We start from the raw sequence: 18,684 nt of genomic DNA on the forward strand, positions 1-18,684 counted from the left end.
ACCATTTATTCGCGTAAGTCTTGTGAGTACCTTTGTACTCATGTTGCTATATTATACTAACTTGCAGGTGAGCCGGAAGTGGTATGTGGCCATTTCTACCCCGCCGAATCCGGCGCGGGCGAGGAGTAGGCCAATGCGATTAATGGTGTCCTTGAGCAAGACGCCATTATTCTTTATCGTTATATTTTCCGCTGCGTATCGTACTTGGGATTATTATGATAAACGTTAAACCCTATGGTTTTTATCTCTTTCTAATATTATTTGTGAGCTCGAGGCTTGTATCCCTTATTTGAACCTTTAAATTTCAGATTCGGAACCTTCCCTTATATTAATGTTATAATGGTTAGTTGCTTAACTTTGTATTAAAACTTGCTCTTTGTGGATCATTGGTGATGTATGAGCTTGTGACGGTATGTGCATGTGCATGATCTTGGGCATACGTTGGAGCACGTACCAGGACTACCGGGTTTAATATTATTTTCGATGAAAAGTTAAGTTGGTCCTTAGTATTTTAGATGTGGGTTAACCCATGGTGTGCCATTTGTGCGAGCATGTGTTAGCTCTCATTTTCGTGATAAGAACCGACGGTTTCGTTTAAAATGATGTTAAATTAGGCGGTTCTCACACGTGGTACCCGCACCCGGCTGGGGGTTGAGGAAGCTGAAGATCTCGAGGGCGACGAGCCCGGCGCACAGGTCGACGAAGCCCGCGGCGGAAGCGGCGTTCACCATGGTGGCCGGTAGGAGGCGATCTTAAGGTCTGGAGCGAGGCGCCGGCTTGCTGTTGGCGGAGCGGCGTTAGGGTGTGAGGGTTAACCTCGAGGAGCACACGAGCACACGGTGGTGGTGGCTGCGGCTCGGGGGTGGGATTTATAGGCTTGTGGCGGGCGATGGGCAACCATGGGTTCGAGAGAAGTGGGTACTGGTAGCAGCAGCAGCAGCGGGTGATGGACAACTATGGGTTCCTATGATACGCAACGCGGCAGGGGCGGCGAAGATTTGAAAAAGGGTGGAAATACGACGGCGACGGCTAGTCTACTAGGTGGTGGTGGTGGTAATAGTGTGCGACGGCGACGGCGCAGGTCCGTAAGCTACTTTGCACCGTGTGTTCTATCGTGTAAATCCGCAAAAGGTTAAATTTTTGCCCCTGCAATTAACTATTTCCGCCAATTGGGTTCTCCTCATCGTTACTTTATAATATGGTTTCATGATTTCATCCCTGGTCCGAGGGTAAACGGTGCACACGTACACGTGGCGCTCTGAGGGGTTCCCGTGGCACATCGAAGCTTTAGCGAATTTTTACGTGAGCCGATGAATTTTGAAAGAAGCTTCCGGTGAGGCTTTCTTGTCTTCTGACAATGGGGTTGATGATGTCACGTCAATTCAACCATGCAAGCCTCTGCTTTTGTTTGTTTGTGTAACCGGTGGTGGGCGTCGCGCTGCAACCAAAAAAAATGGGATACAGGAGAAATTGCATAAGCCGGTGCTAATTCACTGATTGCCGGTGCTAATTTACTAATTGTATAAGCCGGTGCAAATTTAATTGCATAAGCAGGCGCTAATTTAAGAGATGAATCTATTAAGTTTAATTAATCCATCATTAAGATATATTTACTGCAGCGATCAAATTATGGACTAATTAGGTTTGATTCATTTCGCAAATTAGCCTCCATTTATATAGTTAGTTTTTTAATTATATTTAATACTTATAATTTTATACAAACATCTGATGTGATAGGACTATAGTTTACCCAGAGGAACTAAACTGACTCTTATTATTTTCCTATTATTTTCTGGACAATCTACGGCCTATCCTAAGACCTGTCCCTCTCCACGGCGGTGAAAATAAAGAAAAGAAAGAGGAGCAGGGCAGGTGGGTTGATGAGTGTGACTGCCGCTCGCCGCTTGCATTCCAAGGAAACCCGTGTGAATGCGTCGCCGCCCCGCCGCGTGGTCTGGCGGCGGGGTCGCGGGGACGAGCTAGGCAACAGTCTGCACATGAGTCCTGACGACTGACAACCATCGACAAGTGCAGGCAGGGTACAGTCAGCGTCAGAGGATTCTAAAACCAGAACAGAAGAACGGTAAAGAACAGGAATTATCAACAATAGGATAATGAACAGGAATTATCAACAATATTCAGACTGTAAATTTGCAATACATGCGTGCACAAAGGTTGGGCAGCAAACAACAAATGGGATGAGATGAACTCCAAACGACTCTCAAAAGAAGTATGTGTGGTCATCAATCATGATCTTACTTCAAAAGAAGTATGTGTGGTCATCAATCATGATCTTACTGTATAAATGTAGATAAGTTTTCAGGTAAACCTTTGCGAAATCAAAAGGGGATTAGTATAGAAACCAGGAAAAAAAGATCTTTAGAAAGTACACTAAAGGCCATTATAAACCAAAATCCCATGGACATCACTAATATCACAAAATAGCACAATCAACAAGAACTAGCCATCAACCAAATTTCAATAGACCTAGCTAGTGAGCTACACAAGATTGTATAGCAAAGAAAATTGATACCAATCAAGTAATAAAAATTAAGGCATGTTTGGTTCGCATCGATAAAATGCCACATTTTACCACACACCTCAAGTTAAATTTAAATCCTTACAAGTCTGAAAAAAGGGTTTAAGTGGTTAACCATGGTCTTACAGTAGGGTTTAGAGGCAAAACTTACAACATCATGTTTTATTCGCAGGCTGTGGGATGTTGATCAAGATGAAGCTGAACAAGTTTGCTTCAGCCTCAGTAGTCGCTACCTGCACGAATCAGTAACAAGAGTAAAGGAAAACAAACAAGACAAATTATCAGTATTTGTTCAAACTCGTCCCCAGGAAAAAAAATATCTTACTCAAGTATATATAACAAAAAATGGGGCAAAACAAAATATTAGGAACTCAACAAACTACAAGTAGATAGTCCCAAGAAGCCCACAAAATTCAGAGCAAATTAAAACAACCACCACTAAAAAGAAGTGTATAAAACGCAGAGATACATAACCTGCATCAGCTCTTCAAGTTCTGTTAATAGCTCCAAGTCAACCTGAAAATTGAAAGCCATGGATCCATTTCAGCTGGCAACCAGCCCATTTATTTGGGCATTTACATATAGCAGGACACCAGTACAATCGCCTTGGGTTAGTTAAACCAGATGATCAATAAGTACAAGCACCAGATTGAAGATTGCACCAAAGTATTCACACATCAGATGCATCAAATGGTGACAGAGCAAAGTCTGTTCAGAATAGACCAACAAGCTCAAAGGATCACCCCTGACTCGACTACCATAGTCACAAATAACCACCATAACCAGGACCATATTAAGTACAACATTCATCTGAAAATAGCTACACATGACTAAATTCACTATGGAGATGTAGTCAAATTCTGCTCTGAAGATGGCAATCCCAGGATATCCCCACAATGAATATTGACCGTAGCCAGTCGTGGTTGCCCTTGCCCAGCTTGGTTTTAATACCTGCATCACACAAGATTGCCCATTTTTTTTCAAAGGCAAGTAGCTCAATTTTTTTTTAACGGAAACAGGAGGGGTTTTTGGCCTCTACTTGTTACATATTAAAAAAAAGGTAGGCTACAACAGCAAGAAGCCAAGAAGCTATGGCAAGCTTTGCCAGAATGCACTGCTAGACTGCTACCGGACACGACGAATTGGGCTGCCTTATAATCCGTTTCGCATTGAGGCTGTAAGGCAAGATCGCTGACACGCTGATCAGAGCCGTGCGATCACTGATCCTCCAAGTCAGTTGGGACTTGGGAGTTGTGGGAGGAACGAAATTCAGGGATCCTTCAGCGACGACATTCCACAACAGAAACGCTCATCACTAAGATTGAGTGCGTGGTGCATTGCTGGCGCAAAGAAACCTTAGGAAATTATTCAGCTAGCTTAAGTGCGGGAGACCTTCTGGTGTTGTCTTTTCGTGTTTTCCCTATCCATTGCCTTTTGGGTGGCTCTTGTATAAACTTTTTTTTTATCGCTTCTTCTCTAGTAACACATGCTTGACAAAGCTCTTGTCGGTTATTACTTTTCAAATACAAAAGGTAAACCAAATTTTCCGAACTATTTGAAAGGAAACAAATCAACTGCAAAGACTATTGCATAACAAATTAAGGCTGAATGGCTGATCCAGCAAAGACAAGAAAAAATCTGGGTGAAATGAAAATGTTAAACTCGATCGAAGAAGTGATGTGCGGCAGCAGCGAATCTACTCATCTAGAGGCTGGTGCGCTTCAAAGGAGCGCCCGGACGGCAGGAACTCCGATCCAACGTCCAGGATGCACCGCGCCCGCGCCAGCGAAGCCCAAAGGCATGTGCTTGGAAGTTCGGGCTTCGTTCACCATCTCGATCGGAGCGATGAACTGACGTCGAACACATGGACCCGTCGCCATACTCGGCGAGGAATGCGACCCTGAGCTCACTGCGGACGAGGGGGATAGCTGCCCTGTCCGAGCGGGCCGAGCACAGGACACAGCAGCCACCCCGTGGTCGGAAGGTGGAGTCGGGTCCGTCAGGCCCGTCATCGCCTGACAAGCGGAGGGGTCAGGGGGGCGAGTTGGGAGGGGGCACGGAGGCGCAGCGAGGCCGGCAAGCGCGCCGCTGGATGCCGGTGGTGGAAAGGGAGGTAGGGATGCGGCGGAGAGTCGTGGCGCCCGCACCTACGGCGGGGGCGGGCCGGCGGAGGGGCGGGCGCACGGAAGCCGGCGGGTAAAAGCGAGGAAGAAAGACTGAGAGGGCGGCGGGCGAGGTTGTGGGACTTACTTGACGCCAAGAGCCATTGCGATGAGGAAGACGAGCCCCGCCGCCGCTCCGAGCGCGATGTTGGTGAGGATGCGCACGGGCCCCTGGACCTCCCCGTGCCCCGCTCCAGCGCCGGCGCCACCGCCGCCTTCGCCGCCGGCGCGGACGTGCGCAACTATGATAAGCATCATCCCCCAAAAGTACGTCGCCGTCGCCGCAGCGGGCAACGCGCGCAGCGCCGCCAGACCGAGCGCGCGAGCTCGCGCGACGTGATCCGCCCCACCAGCCGGCTGCACGAAGAAGGAGAGGTGGAGGACGCCCGCCGACACGCACAGGACGAAGTTGACGACCCCCGGCATCCGCCTGTCGGCCGCGGGGACGGCGGCGTGGCTCAGGCGGCGGTAGATGAGCGCGACGGCGGTGAGGAGCAACCCCGCCGCGCCCAGCGGCACCAAGAGCCCGAGCGCGCTGTCGTCGGGCGGCGGGGCTTGCGCCCATGGCGCGGTACCCGCACCCGGCTGGGGGTCGAGGAAGCTGAAGATCTCGAGGGCGACGAGCCCGGCGCACAGGTCGACGAAGCCCGCGGCGGAAGCGGCGTTCACCATGGTGGCCGGTAGGAGGCGATCTTGAGGTCTGGAGCGAGGCGCCGGCTTTTGCCGTTGGCGGAGCGGCGTTAGCGTGCGAGGGTTTAGAGCCTCGTGGAGCACACGAGCACACGGTGGTGGTGGCTGCGGCCCGAGAGGTGGTGGTTGCCGAACCTGCCGGGGTGGGGGAGTGGGATTTGTAGGCTTGTAGCGGGCGATGGGCAAGGATGGGTTCGAGGAAGGGGCGGCCATGCGGCATACGACAGTGTTCTATCGTGTGAATCCGCAAAAGGTTAGACTTAACTTTTGCCCTGCAATTAACTATTTCCGCTAATTGGGCTCTCCTCATCGTTACTCTATAATATGGTTTCATGATTTCATCCCTGGTCCAAGATAAACGGTGCACACGTACACGTGGCGCTCTGAGGGGTTCCCATGGCAGATCGATGCTTTTTTACTGAGGGTGTGTTCGTTTACTAAGGTCTAAAGTTTAGAGGTGTTACATCAAAGAGAATCTTGTCATTTAGAAGTATTAAACAAAGTCTAATTACAAAACTAATTGCAGAACCCCAAGGCTAATTCGCGAGACGAATCTAATGAGGTATATTAGTCCATGATTAGCGGATGATTACTGTAGCATCACTGTGGCAAATTATGGATTAATTAGGCTCATTAAATTTGTCTTGCGAATTAGCACTCATCTGTGCAAAAAGTTTTATAAACAGATTTTATTTAATACTTCTAAATAGCAAGATTCTTTTTGATGTGACGGGTCTAAATTTTAAAGGGGAGGAAACGAACACACCTTGAAAACGACTTTTTACGTGGGCCGATGAATTTTGAACGAAGCTTCCGGTGACGCTTTCTTGTCTTCTGACAATGGGGTTGATGATGTCACGTCAATTCAACCATGCAAGCGTCTGCTTTTGTTTGTTTCTGTAACTGGTGGTGGGCGTCGCGCTGCAAACAAAACAAAAAGGATGCAGGAGAAATTTTCCGGTGTCATCATTAGCTAACCAGCGAAGTGCCGACATGTGTGTGTGGAATGTCAAATGTGCCCCCTCTCTATGTGTATATCAGTATGTGCGTGCGAAAATCGTGAGTTCGCACGCACAAAATCCCTAAACTATTCCAAAATTTGATCAGACCACCCTTGTACTTTAATTGCTTTGACCTTCCATACTTTAACTGAATTCAACCTCGAAAAAGGAATTCAGTTAGCTCGGCCTTACAAGGTTCTTGAGACGGGCCGAGACGGCCCATTGCGGGACAGCATTCCGAACCAGGCCTTAATCATTTGTTCCCTTCCGTGACGCCCCTTTCGTTTGAGGTAGAAGCAACCAAATTAAGCCAGAGAACATAAAAAGGTCCTATTCTCATGGCCTAATGAAGATCAGCATATGCAATTACCAATATCACACATTTTATCCTCTTAAGGAAAGGCAACATATAAGAAACTCTCCATCCGTAATCAGTTTATCTATAAGAGAAACACCTTTTTTTTTCTAGCGGAGAGTCAGATCTGTACCAGCATCTTGTTTCTTTTCAGTTTCAGAAGAGCTGCTTGGTTGCTCTCTGGGAGGAATTGCAGACTTTCAGAATGCTCTACCAGTGCGTCTAGCTAGGGGTTGTGATGCTCGGTAGAAGGTAAGACAGATTTGATTCCAAAATAAGCAAAGCGAAGGAACAGGACTAGCTTGCGCAGCAAAACAGGCACAAAAGACAGGAAGACCGGACGAACCTGCCATTGCCATTGACTTGAGTGGAAGCAGCGAACGAAGAGCTGATGATGAGGCCGTCGCGATGCTCAGTCGCCCAAGGCCTTCCCATCTGCAGCGGCAGCAGATCCGCGAGCAAGGCATTGGAGTACGGGACGGAGAGGGATGAGCTAGGTTTGGAAATTCTGCATCTCGTTTGGAGCCGGAGCACGTTGACTCGCAAGTCTCCGGCTCCTCACGACCTCGACATCTTCTACTATAAACAAGTGGACAGTGCGGCATCATCGCCCCACACCACAGACATCACTGTGGGTCAGTACGACGGGCGGCTCCACCAATCAGACATTAAGAACAGAGAGAAGCGCACGCCACACGCTGCAGCAGAAAACAAGCGGTAGTTTTCGATTTTTGTTCAGTATTCTGCCGACCCAATCCGTGCTCTAGGTTGGATCTCTTTGAGCGAAAAGGAGGAGCAGAACTTGCAGAATGTACCGGTCGGTAACAGCTGCAGGTAGCATGATCTGTTCCGGCACCTACTGAGAAAGGTCAACTGGGTAAGTGGTAAAACTCTATAGTTGAGTGCTGCTGGAATTCACATGTTCAGTTAGAATGTACTATCCTAGAAAAAATCAACTGGAACCTCCACATAAGTTGTCCGTCATGAAGCACAACTAAACTTAGTTTGATTGAAGCATAAAGGCACTCCTGGCGTCACAGTTTGGACGCTGAAAATTCCATACTCGCGGTTGGGAACACAGCTCGGTGCTGCTGACTCTCTCGGCGAATTCACGGGCCCGGCCGCCGGGGTCCAGCAGCACCCGCGCTTCGTACCGGTCAGGCTGCCGCCAGCCCGCCAGCGACGGCGACGCCACCTGCTGGCTTGGCACGCACGCGCCGCGGCACCCAGGTGGGCCTATGGCTGGCTGCCTACGCGTGCGGGCGGGCGGGTGCCGGAGCGCCGTTTCCGCAGCAACTCCAAAAGCCATGGCGGCGCTTGACGAGGCCTCCGGGACCACCATCAGCAACAGCCCGCCCGCCTGTGATCTCCGGGCGCCCCGCAGTCGAGCCCCACATGCGTGCACGGCAAACACACGTACTACGACCGGAATGGTTGAGAACGCTGGTGCTGACACTTGGCGCTATGGTCCCCTCGCCGAATGAACAAAGCAACAAGGTTACAAGGATACTAAGGCCCCGTCTAGATGCACTCCAAATTCCAACTTTTTACACTCTCTCTCCATCACATCAATTTTGGAACACATGCATGAAGCAGTAAATGTATGTAAAAAAAATAACTAATTGCACAGTTTAATTGTACATCACGAGACGAATCTTTTAGCCTAATTAGTCCATAATTAGATAAAATTTGTCAAATACAAATGAAAGCGCTACAGTGTCACTATTGCAACTTTGTTGCAATCTAAACAGGGCCTAATTACTACTCCTTACTGAACCGTATTACTAATAATATACACGCTACTGAAAGCAAATCTAGTGTTCTAGTTAAGGTAGTACACTGGTTGCTGGCTACATCTTCTAGTTAAGGTATCATTCAAAAGGAAGAAGATGCCCATGACTGAGAATGATACCTCGATCATGAACCTCACCTCTACTGAATTTTTTTTTAGAAAAAATAGCAACTGATTTTCAATATGCATTCAGAACGCACATCAAACACGCACGACGAATTTGTCGCTGCTGGCAGCCAACTCCCTCGCCACCGGGGACGACCGCCACACCACCCACGGCCACGGTGCGCCGAGGCCAACCACGCGAGATCGAGAAGGCCTCGACCTTCCGTGGCACGCGACGCGGTAGCCCACCACTTGGCGTCATCTGCGCGTCACCGTACACAGTCGGATCGGACACCCTCCTCCTTGTCCTCGGCAACGAGACCTCACCCGATGTGTCCGCATGGTGGCACAATTAAAGGTCACCGCCACGTCTAGTTGCGGAACTCGGGCACTTTTTACTATCTCCGGCGCGCCCACGCGATGGCGCCGGCACGACGCCGACGCGTTCCGTGGCGGAACGAACGCACCAGCCGGCTGCCGCTGCCAATTTCCATCCAAAAGCTGTGGCCCTCGCCGAGCCCAACACGTAAGGAAGCTCCAGTGCGGCAGCCGAATCGAAACGACCTGGTCCGAGCCATGTGCGCGCCGCCACGACAGCCGGCCGCCGCGCCGAAACGAACAATAGCCCACCCGCGACGAGATCTCCGTTTCACCCTGTGATCCTAGCAGGCGTCCTTGCAAAAACCTGGCGTGGCGCGGCGTCAGGAGTACAGACCTAGAATCATGAGGCCCTGCGTGCTATGATCGACTTCCTCTTCTTAACAAAGCAACAAGGTTGCCAAGGAAAGGATACAAGATACACGATGAAAACAAATCTATTCTGGTCAAGGTAGTACACTAGTTGTTGGTGAGATAACGTACTTTAAACCCAGCTGGGGCCATTCTTATTGCTAGATAGATGCTGGGCTAGTGGGGAAGCTGCGATAGCTGGCAACATTCTGCCTGCGTATACGTAAGAAATAACACACAAATGTTTGAAGATCGACTTTTTCAAAAAAAAATGACGTTTGAAGATCGCAGTTTTCACATATGACACGCAAGTTTGGGGTGTGTTTGAGTGGTGCGATATGTTTGTTGGGAGGCTTGGTGTTAGGTTGTTGCATATTGCTCAATTTGAGTTTTCATCTTATTTTTAATATAATCGGCAGCTCTTCTGCCCGGTTCGTTTTAAAAAAAATATATGCACGCAAGCATAATCTTTCTACATATATATGGTTACTTTCTCTGGAGATCGTATGTCCACGAACTAAAATGAGACCATTAACCTCACCTCCTCTGATCTCTTTCATGTATTCATTGTACAACAGAGAAGTGAAATATGAGACCAATACATTTAGATGACTTAGTTTTTCATTATTCCCTTTTTTATGTGTGATTTCCCCCCTTTATTCATGATATGCATGTGTGCTGAGATTTATGTAAGGATTTGGCTAGGTGCAATTGCATAGGTCGGAAACTGTTCCTTTTTCCAGAGGACAAGATGAGAATGTTGGGCCCGAGTCCGTCCATCCTAGAGGAAGCTAAATTAAGTTCCTAGCTACTAAAATCAAACTCCGTCCTTCACATATCAAACTCCGCCCTTTTCATATAGTGATGCAAGTCATAAATAATTTGGGCTATTGGGTCGATCCAATAAATTCATAAAACAAATTAGAATATAATTCCAAGTAATTAATTTAGGAGAACATTTTTTTATAAAAGAATTTAGGAGAACGAATAGACTAGAGTAACAACGTGTCATCAAATTAATCAGTTGATCCAGAAAATTCTAATGGTACAACCTGCATTCTTACCCACAACAGAATTGTAACCGTGAAACCATGCAACATCCGGTGATTTCTGCGTTGTTGTTCCCTAGGATCAGTAGCAACAGCAAGCACTAAGGGTGATGGGACGACAAAGAGATCCGAATCCTATTGGTCCATGGTCCATCCACGGTGGTCAGCGCCTCGACGGCCCCCTCGCCGTCGCCATGCCATGGTCGTCTCCGGGACCTACGAGAAAGATACCCATAAACTCCCCTCCCCTAAGTCCTGACCAAACGCGCACATCAAACGCACACAACGATTTTGATGCTGCTGGCAGTCAACTGCGCCGAAGCCACCGCGCGAGAGACGGCCACGACCTTCCCTGGCACCCGACGGCGACGCGGTATCCCACCACTTGGCGTCATTGCGTCACCGTACGCAACCGGACAGCGCCTCGTTGTCTTGGGCGAGGAGACCGCGGTGTCCGCACGGTCCGGCACGGCGGCGGCGCCATGCGCGCGGTCGCCATACACGAAAGCTTCTGCCGTTCCCGTCGGCACAAAGGTCGCCGGCGGTCGCCACCGCCATGTTCAGTTCACGGAACTCGGGCACGTTAACTATCCCCCGGCGCGCCCACGCGATGGTGCCGGCACGCCGCCGACGCGTTCCGTGGCGGAACGAACGCGCCAGCCGGCTGCCGCTGCCAATTTCGACCCAGAAGCTGCGGCGCTCGCCGAGCCCGACACGTACCGACAGCTCCAGCGCGGCCGCCGAAACGAAGCGGCCAGGTCCTCACAAAGAATCCAGGCGTACACACAGAGGCGCCGTGCGCGCGCCGCCACGAGCGCCGCGCCAAAGCTCTGCACGCCTTCGCTGCCGCTTCACAATCGAACCCCGGCCGCCGGCCGCCGCCGAATTCGCAGCAACTCGCCGTAAGATTTTCCATAGTGTAACTGTAATCTTAAACATTTTTTGGTGCAGTTGGTTAATTTTCAGGACATAGCACACTGCATACAGCAGGTCGCTGTTCAGCACATAGCACACTGCACACAGCAGGTCGCTGTTCTGCCCCCACTTCAGTCTTGACTCTTCCCTCCCTTTCTCTCCCTCTCCCCCGTCCCGTGTCCATCCATCCAGGGTGCCAGCCAGTGTGTGAAAGAATCTCCTTTCGCTGTCACGTCCGATTTTAAGCATGAAACCGAATGCACAAGTATATATATAATATGATCAAATTTTATACATATGTGAATAATTATTAATAATATCACGAAAAGAGAACTAAAAGATTATAAAGATTATCAGAGTTATACAGTTTATCCTGGAAACGAAGGCTTCAAACTTCACAGGCAATCGATCAGGGGTTGCGTAGGCCTAGAGCTCAGCATCATCTTCAAAAGACTTCACGTCAACTTTCTTTTCTATGCAGCAATTATAGCAAGCGTGAGTACACTTATGGTTGGTACTCAGCAAGTGTTGGGAATTATACGACATGAAGGGCAAAAGTAAGGAAAGGCTGACTCGCTTACTGCGATAAGCAATTTTAGTTGGTCAAATTTTATTAGCACCAGATCACTAAGGTATAAGTTTATACTAAAATCTACATTAAAAGAAACAGAAGAGATATAGTAGAAGCATAACGATAACTATAAGCATGGTTCACGAGTTAATTCACCTTCAAGTTCATTAATCATGTGAGGATCCAAGCCGCTCGTTAACCGTGAGCACGGCTGATATATCAGTTTTCGCTCTGCAGAGGTTGTACACTTTATCTCTTTATCCACAATTCGTCTCTCCCGATTTGCTCGAGGTAGCTAGCCTCTTAAACACTTTTGAGATGGTGGCAAGGGATCCACTACGAGGCCTTTACAAATATTCCCTAACTTATGACAATCCGCTAAGATTTCAAGCCAAAACGGTCATAACTCTCCCTAATGAGACAGACGCCTTAACCAAGATCATATCATACCCTTAAGAGGACCGAACTATACTCCGACGATGCAACCCCACTTGCCCTTTCGGTAAGATTGTCATAAGCTATTATTTCTAATTAATTATTGTGGTTGCACTAGTTTTTTAGGTGGTTCTCCATGTTCTGATTAAACATATGATCTTATATTAACAACGCATAGCGCATGAACATGGATAGAACAGGTGTAGCATCATTATTGTTGTCATCATGGTTATAAATTATTCCCAAACCGAAACTAGTTATAGCAACTAAGCAGAAGCTATCCAACAAGAAGATAAAATCCAGGTTGATAAGGAATGATAACAAAGACTAGGCATATCCTTAATTATGATCCATCAAAATTAGGAAACATGCATGCATATAGAAAAAGTTATATTTATTGTGATTATTAGGATAAAAGAATGATCAAGAAAATATTTGCCTTTCTTTTTAGAGAATAGTTGCTCAGAGTCTTCAACTCTTCTTTTCGGAACTCTTAATCTTGAAAGCTCTTGGGTTGCGCTCCTTCTAACGTCAAACAAGTATCGGGCCTAAGCATACAAGCAAATAAATAAATAAGAAGAACTAAGAACAGCACACCAAATAAAAGGAAAGCTTAAAAAAGAGCATATTAAAGGAGCGGGTTCATTGCTACGGTCACGAGAGTGCAAGAAACACGAAAAACGGAGCTACCGTTGAAAAAAAATAGCTATCAGAAGATTTGTGTTATAAAAAAATTAAATAACTATAGGCTTTCATTTATTTTAATTTAGAAAACTAATGTAAAAGATATTCAAAAAAGAATATCCCTGATTATAATTAACTCATATTATATATATTTGCATTTATAAAGATGAGGTACAACTTAGTCAAATTTTATATATAATTATTTATGTACAAATTATACTAATTAAACAATTAATTAGAAAATAAACTGGTGAGAGCATCTAAAGGACGACGAGGGGGTTCGATTTTACCTCTTACCCATGGTGGAGAGGCACAGTGGCGGCGGGAATCTCGCCGGGAAGAGGCGGTGGCGTACTGCTCCGGGGCGGCGGTGCTTCTGTTTGTGGCGAGGAGGCCTAGGCGGTGCAGGAGGGAGGGTGGTGCGGCTGCAGGGGCGTGCAGGGCCAAGGCGCGCACGCCTAGAATGGCGGTGGTCTGCTGGAGGCGCTGTGCAGGGTGGAGGCGCGAGGGGGCGAGCGGAGGGCGCATGCGAGGAGGCGGGTACGTAGGGAACGTGTCGAGGTGGGGGCGCTGGGATTGCAGGGGGAGACGCAGGCGGCACAGGGCCTGCGGGCGGGGCACGTGGGGCGCGTAGGGGCGGCGCGGGGATGATGCGCGGCAGCAGGGTCGAGGGGGGGCCTCGGTCGTTGCGATTTATAGGCACACCACCGGTAACTTGGCGTGGCGCGCACGCTGAGGTGCCCAGGTGATGGCGCCCAACTGTGTCCAAGTCAGGCACGGGCAATGCGACTTGGGTCGGGCTTAGACCGAAAAGGTTAGTTCGTGGGCCGAAGTAGGTTCGGTCTTGGGCCAAACAGGAAAAACGGGTCGACAGAGAAAGGATTGAGGCGCTCGGCGCACTGGTAAGCAGGATAGGCTGGGGGAGTGATACTTGGGCTGATTAGGTGAGCGGACTGAAAACGTGAAATAAGGGAGAGAAAGGTCGAGAAGGATGCACCTTTTTATAGGATATGGTCGGTCGGGCTTGCATGACGCCCATGCCGAGGACAATAGCATGAGCCATCCGGTTTTGAGACGAAGTCCGAAACAGGCATGACAGGTCAGCAGGCCTAGCCTGCAAGTGGGGCACGGGCACTCGAAGAGCGACACATGCGTGGTGTGACCTCAGGGAGAAATTGAGTTGGCATGCCCTGGCTGCTATGGTGAAAAAGAAAGGGAGTGGATGAGGGATGACAAGCAGGACCGTGTCATTGTAGAAAGCCGAAGAGGAGCGCCCGGCAGGGCCGATATTGGTTCGGGCCGATGGATAGAATTCAAATCGCGGAGAGAAGGGTAAAGAGAGAGGCAAAAAGGTTGGACTACTGAGGGAGATTGGGTTGAGTCTAGGATTTCAGAGCGATGGTGCTAGTCGCTGGGGCTGACGTTGATTGAACATCGTCGGAAAAACACTGAAGACGAGCCACGAGGCATCATTTTAAGCATGACTTGATCAGGGAGAAAGATTAGAGAATCGGGAGCTCGATGGGGCATCTTAAGGATTTGGAGAGGACAAAGTTAAAAGGATGTACAACAAAGAAACGGCTCGTTCCGACTATGAGGAGATAAAGAAAGAAAGAAAGAAAGAAAGGGGAAGTGGAAAAGCTTCTGAATAACTCCAACTTGGTGAAGGAAGACGATTGATGGTGAGAGGTTGTCAGATAGCTTTGACAAACTTTGGGAAGAAACGACAAAGAGGAAAACATGGGGGCTTGATTCAGTACATCAAATGGAAGCTTTTTCTTAACATTTTATCGATAAAACGTGATAGATGCTGAGATTATGGCTGTGGTCAAGCTCAAGCTTGCATGCGGCACGATTCTAGAATTTAAGGCGGATTGTACAAGAAACGAGTTGAATTCAGCTCGAGAGGAAAAGAAAAACAAATTTATTTTTTCAGAATATATTTTCATGCTTAAAATTAATCTAGAAAAGTCCAGATAAATCTTTTAAACTATAAAAAATATATTATAAAGAATCCAAAAAATGTAGAGGAAAACTCTGGAGATAATTTGGGATACGAGAAATCCAAATAAAATACCTGGAATTTGAGAAATATTTTAGAACTTTTCAATAAATGGATTTAGCTCTACGGAAAAATAGAATAATTGCCAGAAAAATTCTGGAAAATTTTCGAGAAACCTATTGATGGATAAACACATTCTAAAAGATACTCACATACTAAAATTAAATATTTTAGGGTGTAATATTTGCTTTTGAGCGTTTGGTATATGAGAGGTGACACTTTTCCTTTTGCATTTCGCCATTCCAGCCTTTCCTTGACGCCAAGCCCTTCGGTGCCGACTTGAATAAGCAATTCATGTCATTTGCTGCGCGAGATTTCACGGCCTGTGGTTCCTGGCCAAAGGCGCGCGAAGATGCCATTCGCGCCACAACGTTTGCTCCATGCTGCGCTGTGCTCCTGCATCGCGGTCCGTCTTCAGCGGCTCCGCCGGCCTGCTCATTTTGTACACGCAGTTACAATTCAGTATGGAAATTGGAAAACGTCGGCGACCAACGGCCAGCCACATCGCCTTCCGTAATTAGCTCGTCGGCGGAGCGACGGACCCGTTCCCTTCGCTCGCCGGCGCAAGGTGCTCCGGCATTGATCCCCGGCGCAGGAGAAACTGCAGGGCTGCCGGACCCCGCCGTCCCCTCTCTGGTGTTGGTTCTCAGGCTCCCTCCCTAGTCCCTACTCCAGTTCCTGTCCGGGTCTCGGCGCGTTGCACATCACCTGACGGAGCCCCGCGGTTTCGTCCGTCTCCCACACGCACGGCGCTGGCCGCCAGCACTGCAGCAAGCGTGTGCGCGGCGCGGGTGGCTATAGCCCGGCTGTCCCCGACACAATCGCGTATGAGACCGCGCCATTGACCGACGTCTGGCTTTTTTTGTTTCCGGCGGCGACCGATTCGGATAAGCACGCAAGGAAAAAAAGGAGGCTTTCGAAGGATCTATGGCCAACAAATTTACGCGCGAGATCCTGTCATTCTGATTACGCGATTGGGTGCCCATCACCTTGGTTATGGAGGTACTCGTAAATTCTACTCTAATCCGTTGTTGACGAACCACTTTGATTATTGCAAGGGTTTACCTTTGCAAAGGTGTCTTTCTGGAAGGTTGATTGACGATTTGTGTGATGGCACGGCATAGTCAAATGTCGGTTCCTCTCTCTCCCATCATATGTCCACGGGGAACAGTTGAATAGAGCAAAATGTAGGAACGAGAATGGATACGACGGAAAAGCATTATTGGCTTCATGTTTGCCCAATCGATGGTCGCTCGTACAAGAGAAATAGCTATAAACATATTTTTTTTCTCAAAACACAATACATGTGTAGACACTCACAGATACGTACAAACATTTACATCTATGAGCATCTTAAAAACCCGAGCTGGTAGATATTAAAATTGATGAAACTTGTGATACAAGCGCGTGGCTCTATCCTTATAGTATCTTTGAAAAACTGAGCTTGCATATCTTAACGCACGACACAGTCATCAAGCGCACGGGTGCTTGGCCGTCTTGCCGCCCTCGGTTCGTGCTCCGGAAGGGGGCATTCGTGGAATATGGTTACGAGGAGGCAGATGAGGGCGAAGGACGAATGGCCAGGGGCACAAACATAGCTGTGGTTTGGACTTTGGACGCCGCTGATGGTACTACCATGAACACAAAGATAGCTGACCTCATGTGCGTGATCTCAACAAGCGGCCATTATGGCGTCAAAAAACGAAAGAAAAAAACAAGCGGTCATTGTTCGTTGCCACTAAACGAGCCGTGGCATACTTGAGCGCTGAATTTTATTGCCTCTCTGCTCCGCGGTTCGGCGGCGCTCTCGGAACCGTGTGTGCCTACTCGCGTGGCACAGACCGTCAAACAGCACCCGCTCCGCGCCTTTTTTTTTTTGGACAGTGCATGTGTTTGTCAATCTTATTATTGGCCGAACTCACATGCTGGCCAGCACGTTCATGTAGAAATCTACTAGCAGCACTCTGCCAGCGACGCTCTTCCTCGAGCTTGAAATCCTTCACGGCCTCATCGGGTGTCGTCGCTCTCCCCTGTCCGGCAGGAGCAGGACAAGTCCGCGCTCCGCGGACTGCAAGCCCGTCGTGGATGGAACCATGTGGCTGGGGACCCGACTATGGAGCTGCAGCCTGCAGAGAGAGCGAGAAAAGGGAAGAGGAAAACGATGTGCCGCAGCATGTCAGCAGGTGAGCTTTCTGGGAACTGGGATCGCACCAGATCTTATCTCAGCGAGGAACCAATCCGAAACATCCGCGATTCGGTTGGGAACAGATTGACAAGTACTGACACCACCCACAGATTGCTAAATTTCATTGAATGGGAACAGATCGACCAATACTAACACCACCCGCTAATCCCAACCATTATACCTCACCATTTACATGACCCTCACCCCAATTCCATCCACTCACACTCCGCGTCAACAATCTCACGATTTACAGCCACCGCAGCTCGTTCCGTATCGCATCAAACAGAGCACGGGTACTCCCCGCCGCCCGACTCGATGGCGCCGGGCGCGAAGAGAAGGACAACGAGGGCGAGGCAGGCGGCGACGAGGAGCGGGCCGACGAAGGGCAACGTCTGCTGGAACGTGGCGCGGTCGCCAGCAGGGGAGGCGCCGCGGGCGGCACCCGCACGGCGGCCGAAGCGGAGCAGAGGCATGGTGTACGGCAAGAAGCCGCCGACGCCGGCGGCGGCGGCGATGACGAGGACGGTAGCGGTGGCGATGGGGTTCTTGGCGACGAAGCCGAACGCGAGGCGGAGCGCGCCGAGGCCGCCGGACCCGGCGAGGAGGAGGCACGCGGTGACGAGGAGGGCGGCGCCGACGGACACCGTCGCGGTCACGACGGCGAAGAGGTCCGTGCCCGGCGCACCGCCGCCCGCGCGCGCCTTGCGGACGAAGCGCGCCAGCAGCGTGGTTCCGAGGACATGGGCGGTGACCGCGGCCATAGCCAGGACGCAGATGAGGATGTCATGGAGGGGGCTCCGCCCCGCGGTCTCCAGCAGGAGGCGCAGCGCGTCGGGCCCGCCCAGCGCCGCGGCGCCAAGGGCCAGGACAATGGTCCTCGGAGCAAGACCCGCCATGGAGATCAGGATCACCCGATCGAGTAGCACGTACCAAGTAGCAACCCCCTCTCGCTGCCCCTGTGTACCCTCCTGCTGCGTCCTTTCTTCCACGCTGGGGCTGCTGCTGCTGCTGTGCTGGGCGGCATCAGCATTCGACACGAGCTTTATAGACAACCAAGAGTAGTCCTCCTGTGGGGCTACTGTTCTTTGTCTATTTTACTATGGGGAAACGGGTCGATTAGTCGGGGCGTTCTGGGATGCATTAGTTGATGAATTTGTTGATGCCGGAGACATTGATAAACTAATGGAGATGGAGGTCAGGATATCTTTGGGAAAAACTCAGGAAGCCAAGAGTCCAAAAAGCAAGATCACACACCACCTGTGGGAACCACCGCCGGTGTCTCCCGGCCCCCGGCTAAAAAAATTGCTCAAACGCGTAGGCGGGTGGACCTGCTTTCCATCAATCCATATACATTTGTTTCCTCAAAGAAGAGAATACAACGGAACTCTAAATATAGAGAGTACAACTATT

General features: G+C 49.4%; 2 protein-coding genes across 3 annotated transcripts; both read right to left on the minus strand.

The window, feature by feature from the left end:
* Positions 1-3,080: 3,080 nt before the first annotated feature.
* On the minus strand, positions 3,081-7,340 carry LOC112888362. Of its 2 annotated transcripts, none has more exons than XM_025954564.1 (2): positions 4,790-5,933; positions 3,081-3,490 (listed from the first exon to the last, which is right to left on the minus strand). In XM_025954564.1, exons 1-2 carry the CDS (start codon positions 5,602-5,604, stop codon positions 3,484-3,486), a joined length of 822 nt encoding a protein of 273 aa, XP_025810349.1. In that variant the 5' UTR covers positions 5,605-5,933; the 3' UTR covers positions 3,081-3,483. The 2 variants fall into 2 exon arrangements, 1 of the variants encoding a protein (XP_025810349.1); XR_003227800.1 differs by lacking the exon at positions 4,790-5,933 and adding an exon at positions 7,094-7,340 and having other exon boundaries at positions 3,172-3,490.
* Positions 7,341-17,358: 10,018 nt separating this feature from the next.
* Positions 17,359-18,442, minus strand: LOC112890122. Its single transcript, XM_025956985.1, has one exon. The coding sequence runs from the start codon at positions 18,168-18,170 to the stop codon at positions 17,553-17,555; it is 618 nt and encodes a 205-aa protein (XP_025812770.1). The 5' UTR covers positions 18,171-18,442; the 3' UTR covers positions 17,359-17,552.
* Positions 18,443-18,684: the final 242 nt, after the last annotated feature.

This window comes from Panicum hallii, chromosome 4 (assembly GCF_002211085.1).
Source record: "Panicum hallii strain FIL2 chromosome 4, PHallii_v3.1, whole genome shotgun sequence".
NCBI lineage: Eukaryota > Viridiplantae > Streptophyta > Magnoliopsida > Poales > Poaceae > Panicum > Panicum hallii.

Bases quoted from the DNA above. Each gene is read 5' to 3' on its own strand.
- LOC112888362 (XM_025954564.1), bottom strand. From the start codon at position 5,604: ATGGCCGCCCCTTCCTCGAACCCATCCTTGCCCATCGCCCGCTACAAG.
- LOC112890122 (XM_025956985.1), bottom strand. From the start codon at position 18,170: ATGGCGGGTCTTGCTCCGAGGACCATTGTCCTGGCCCTTGGCGCCGCG.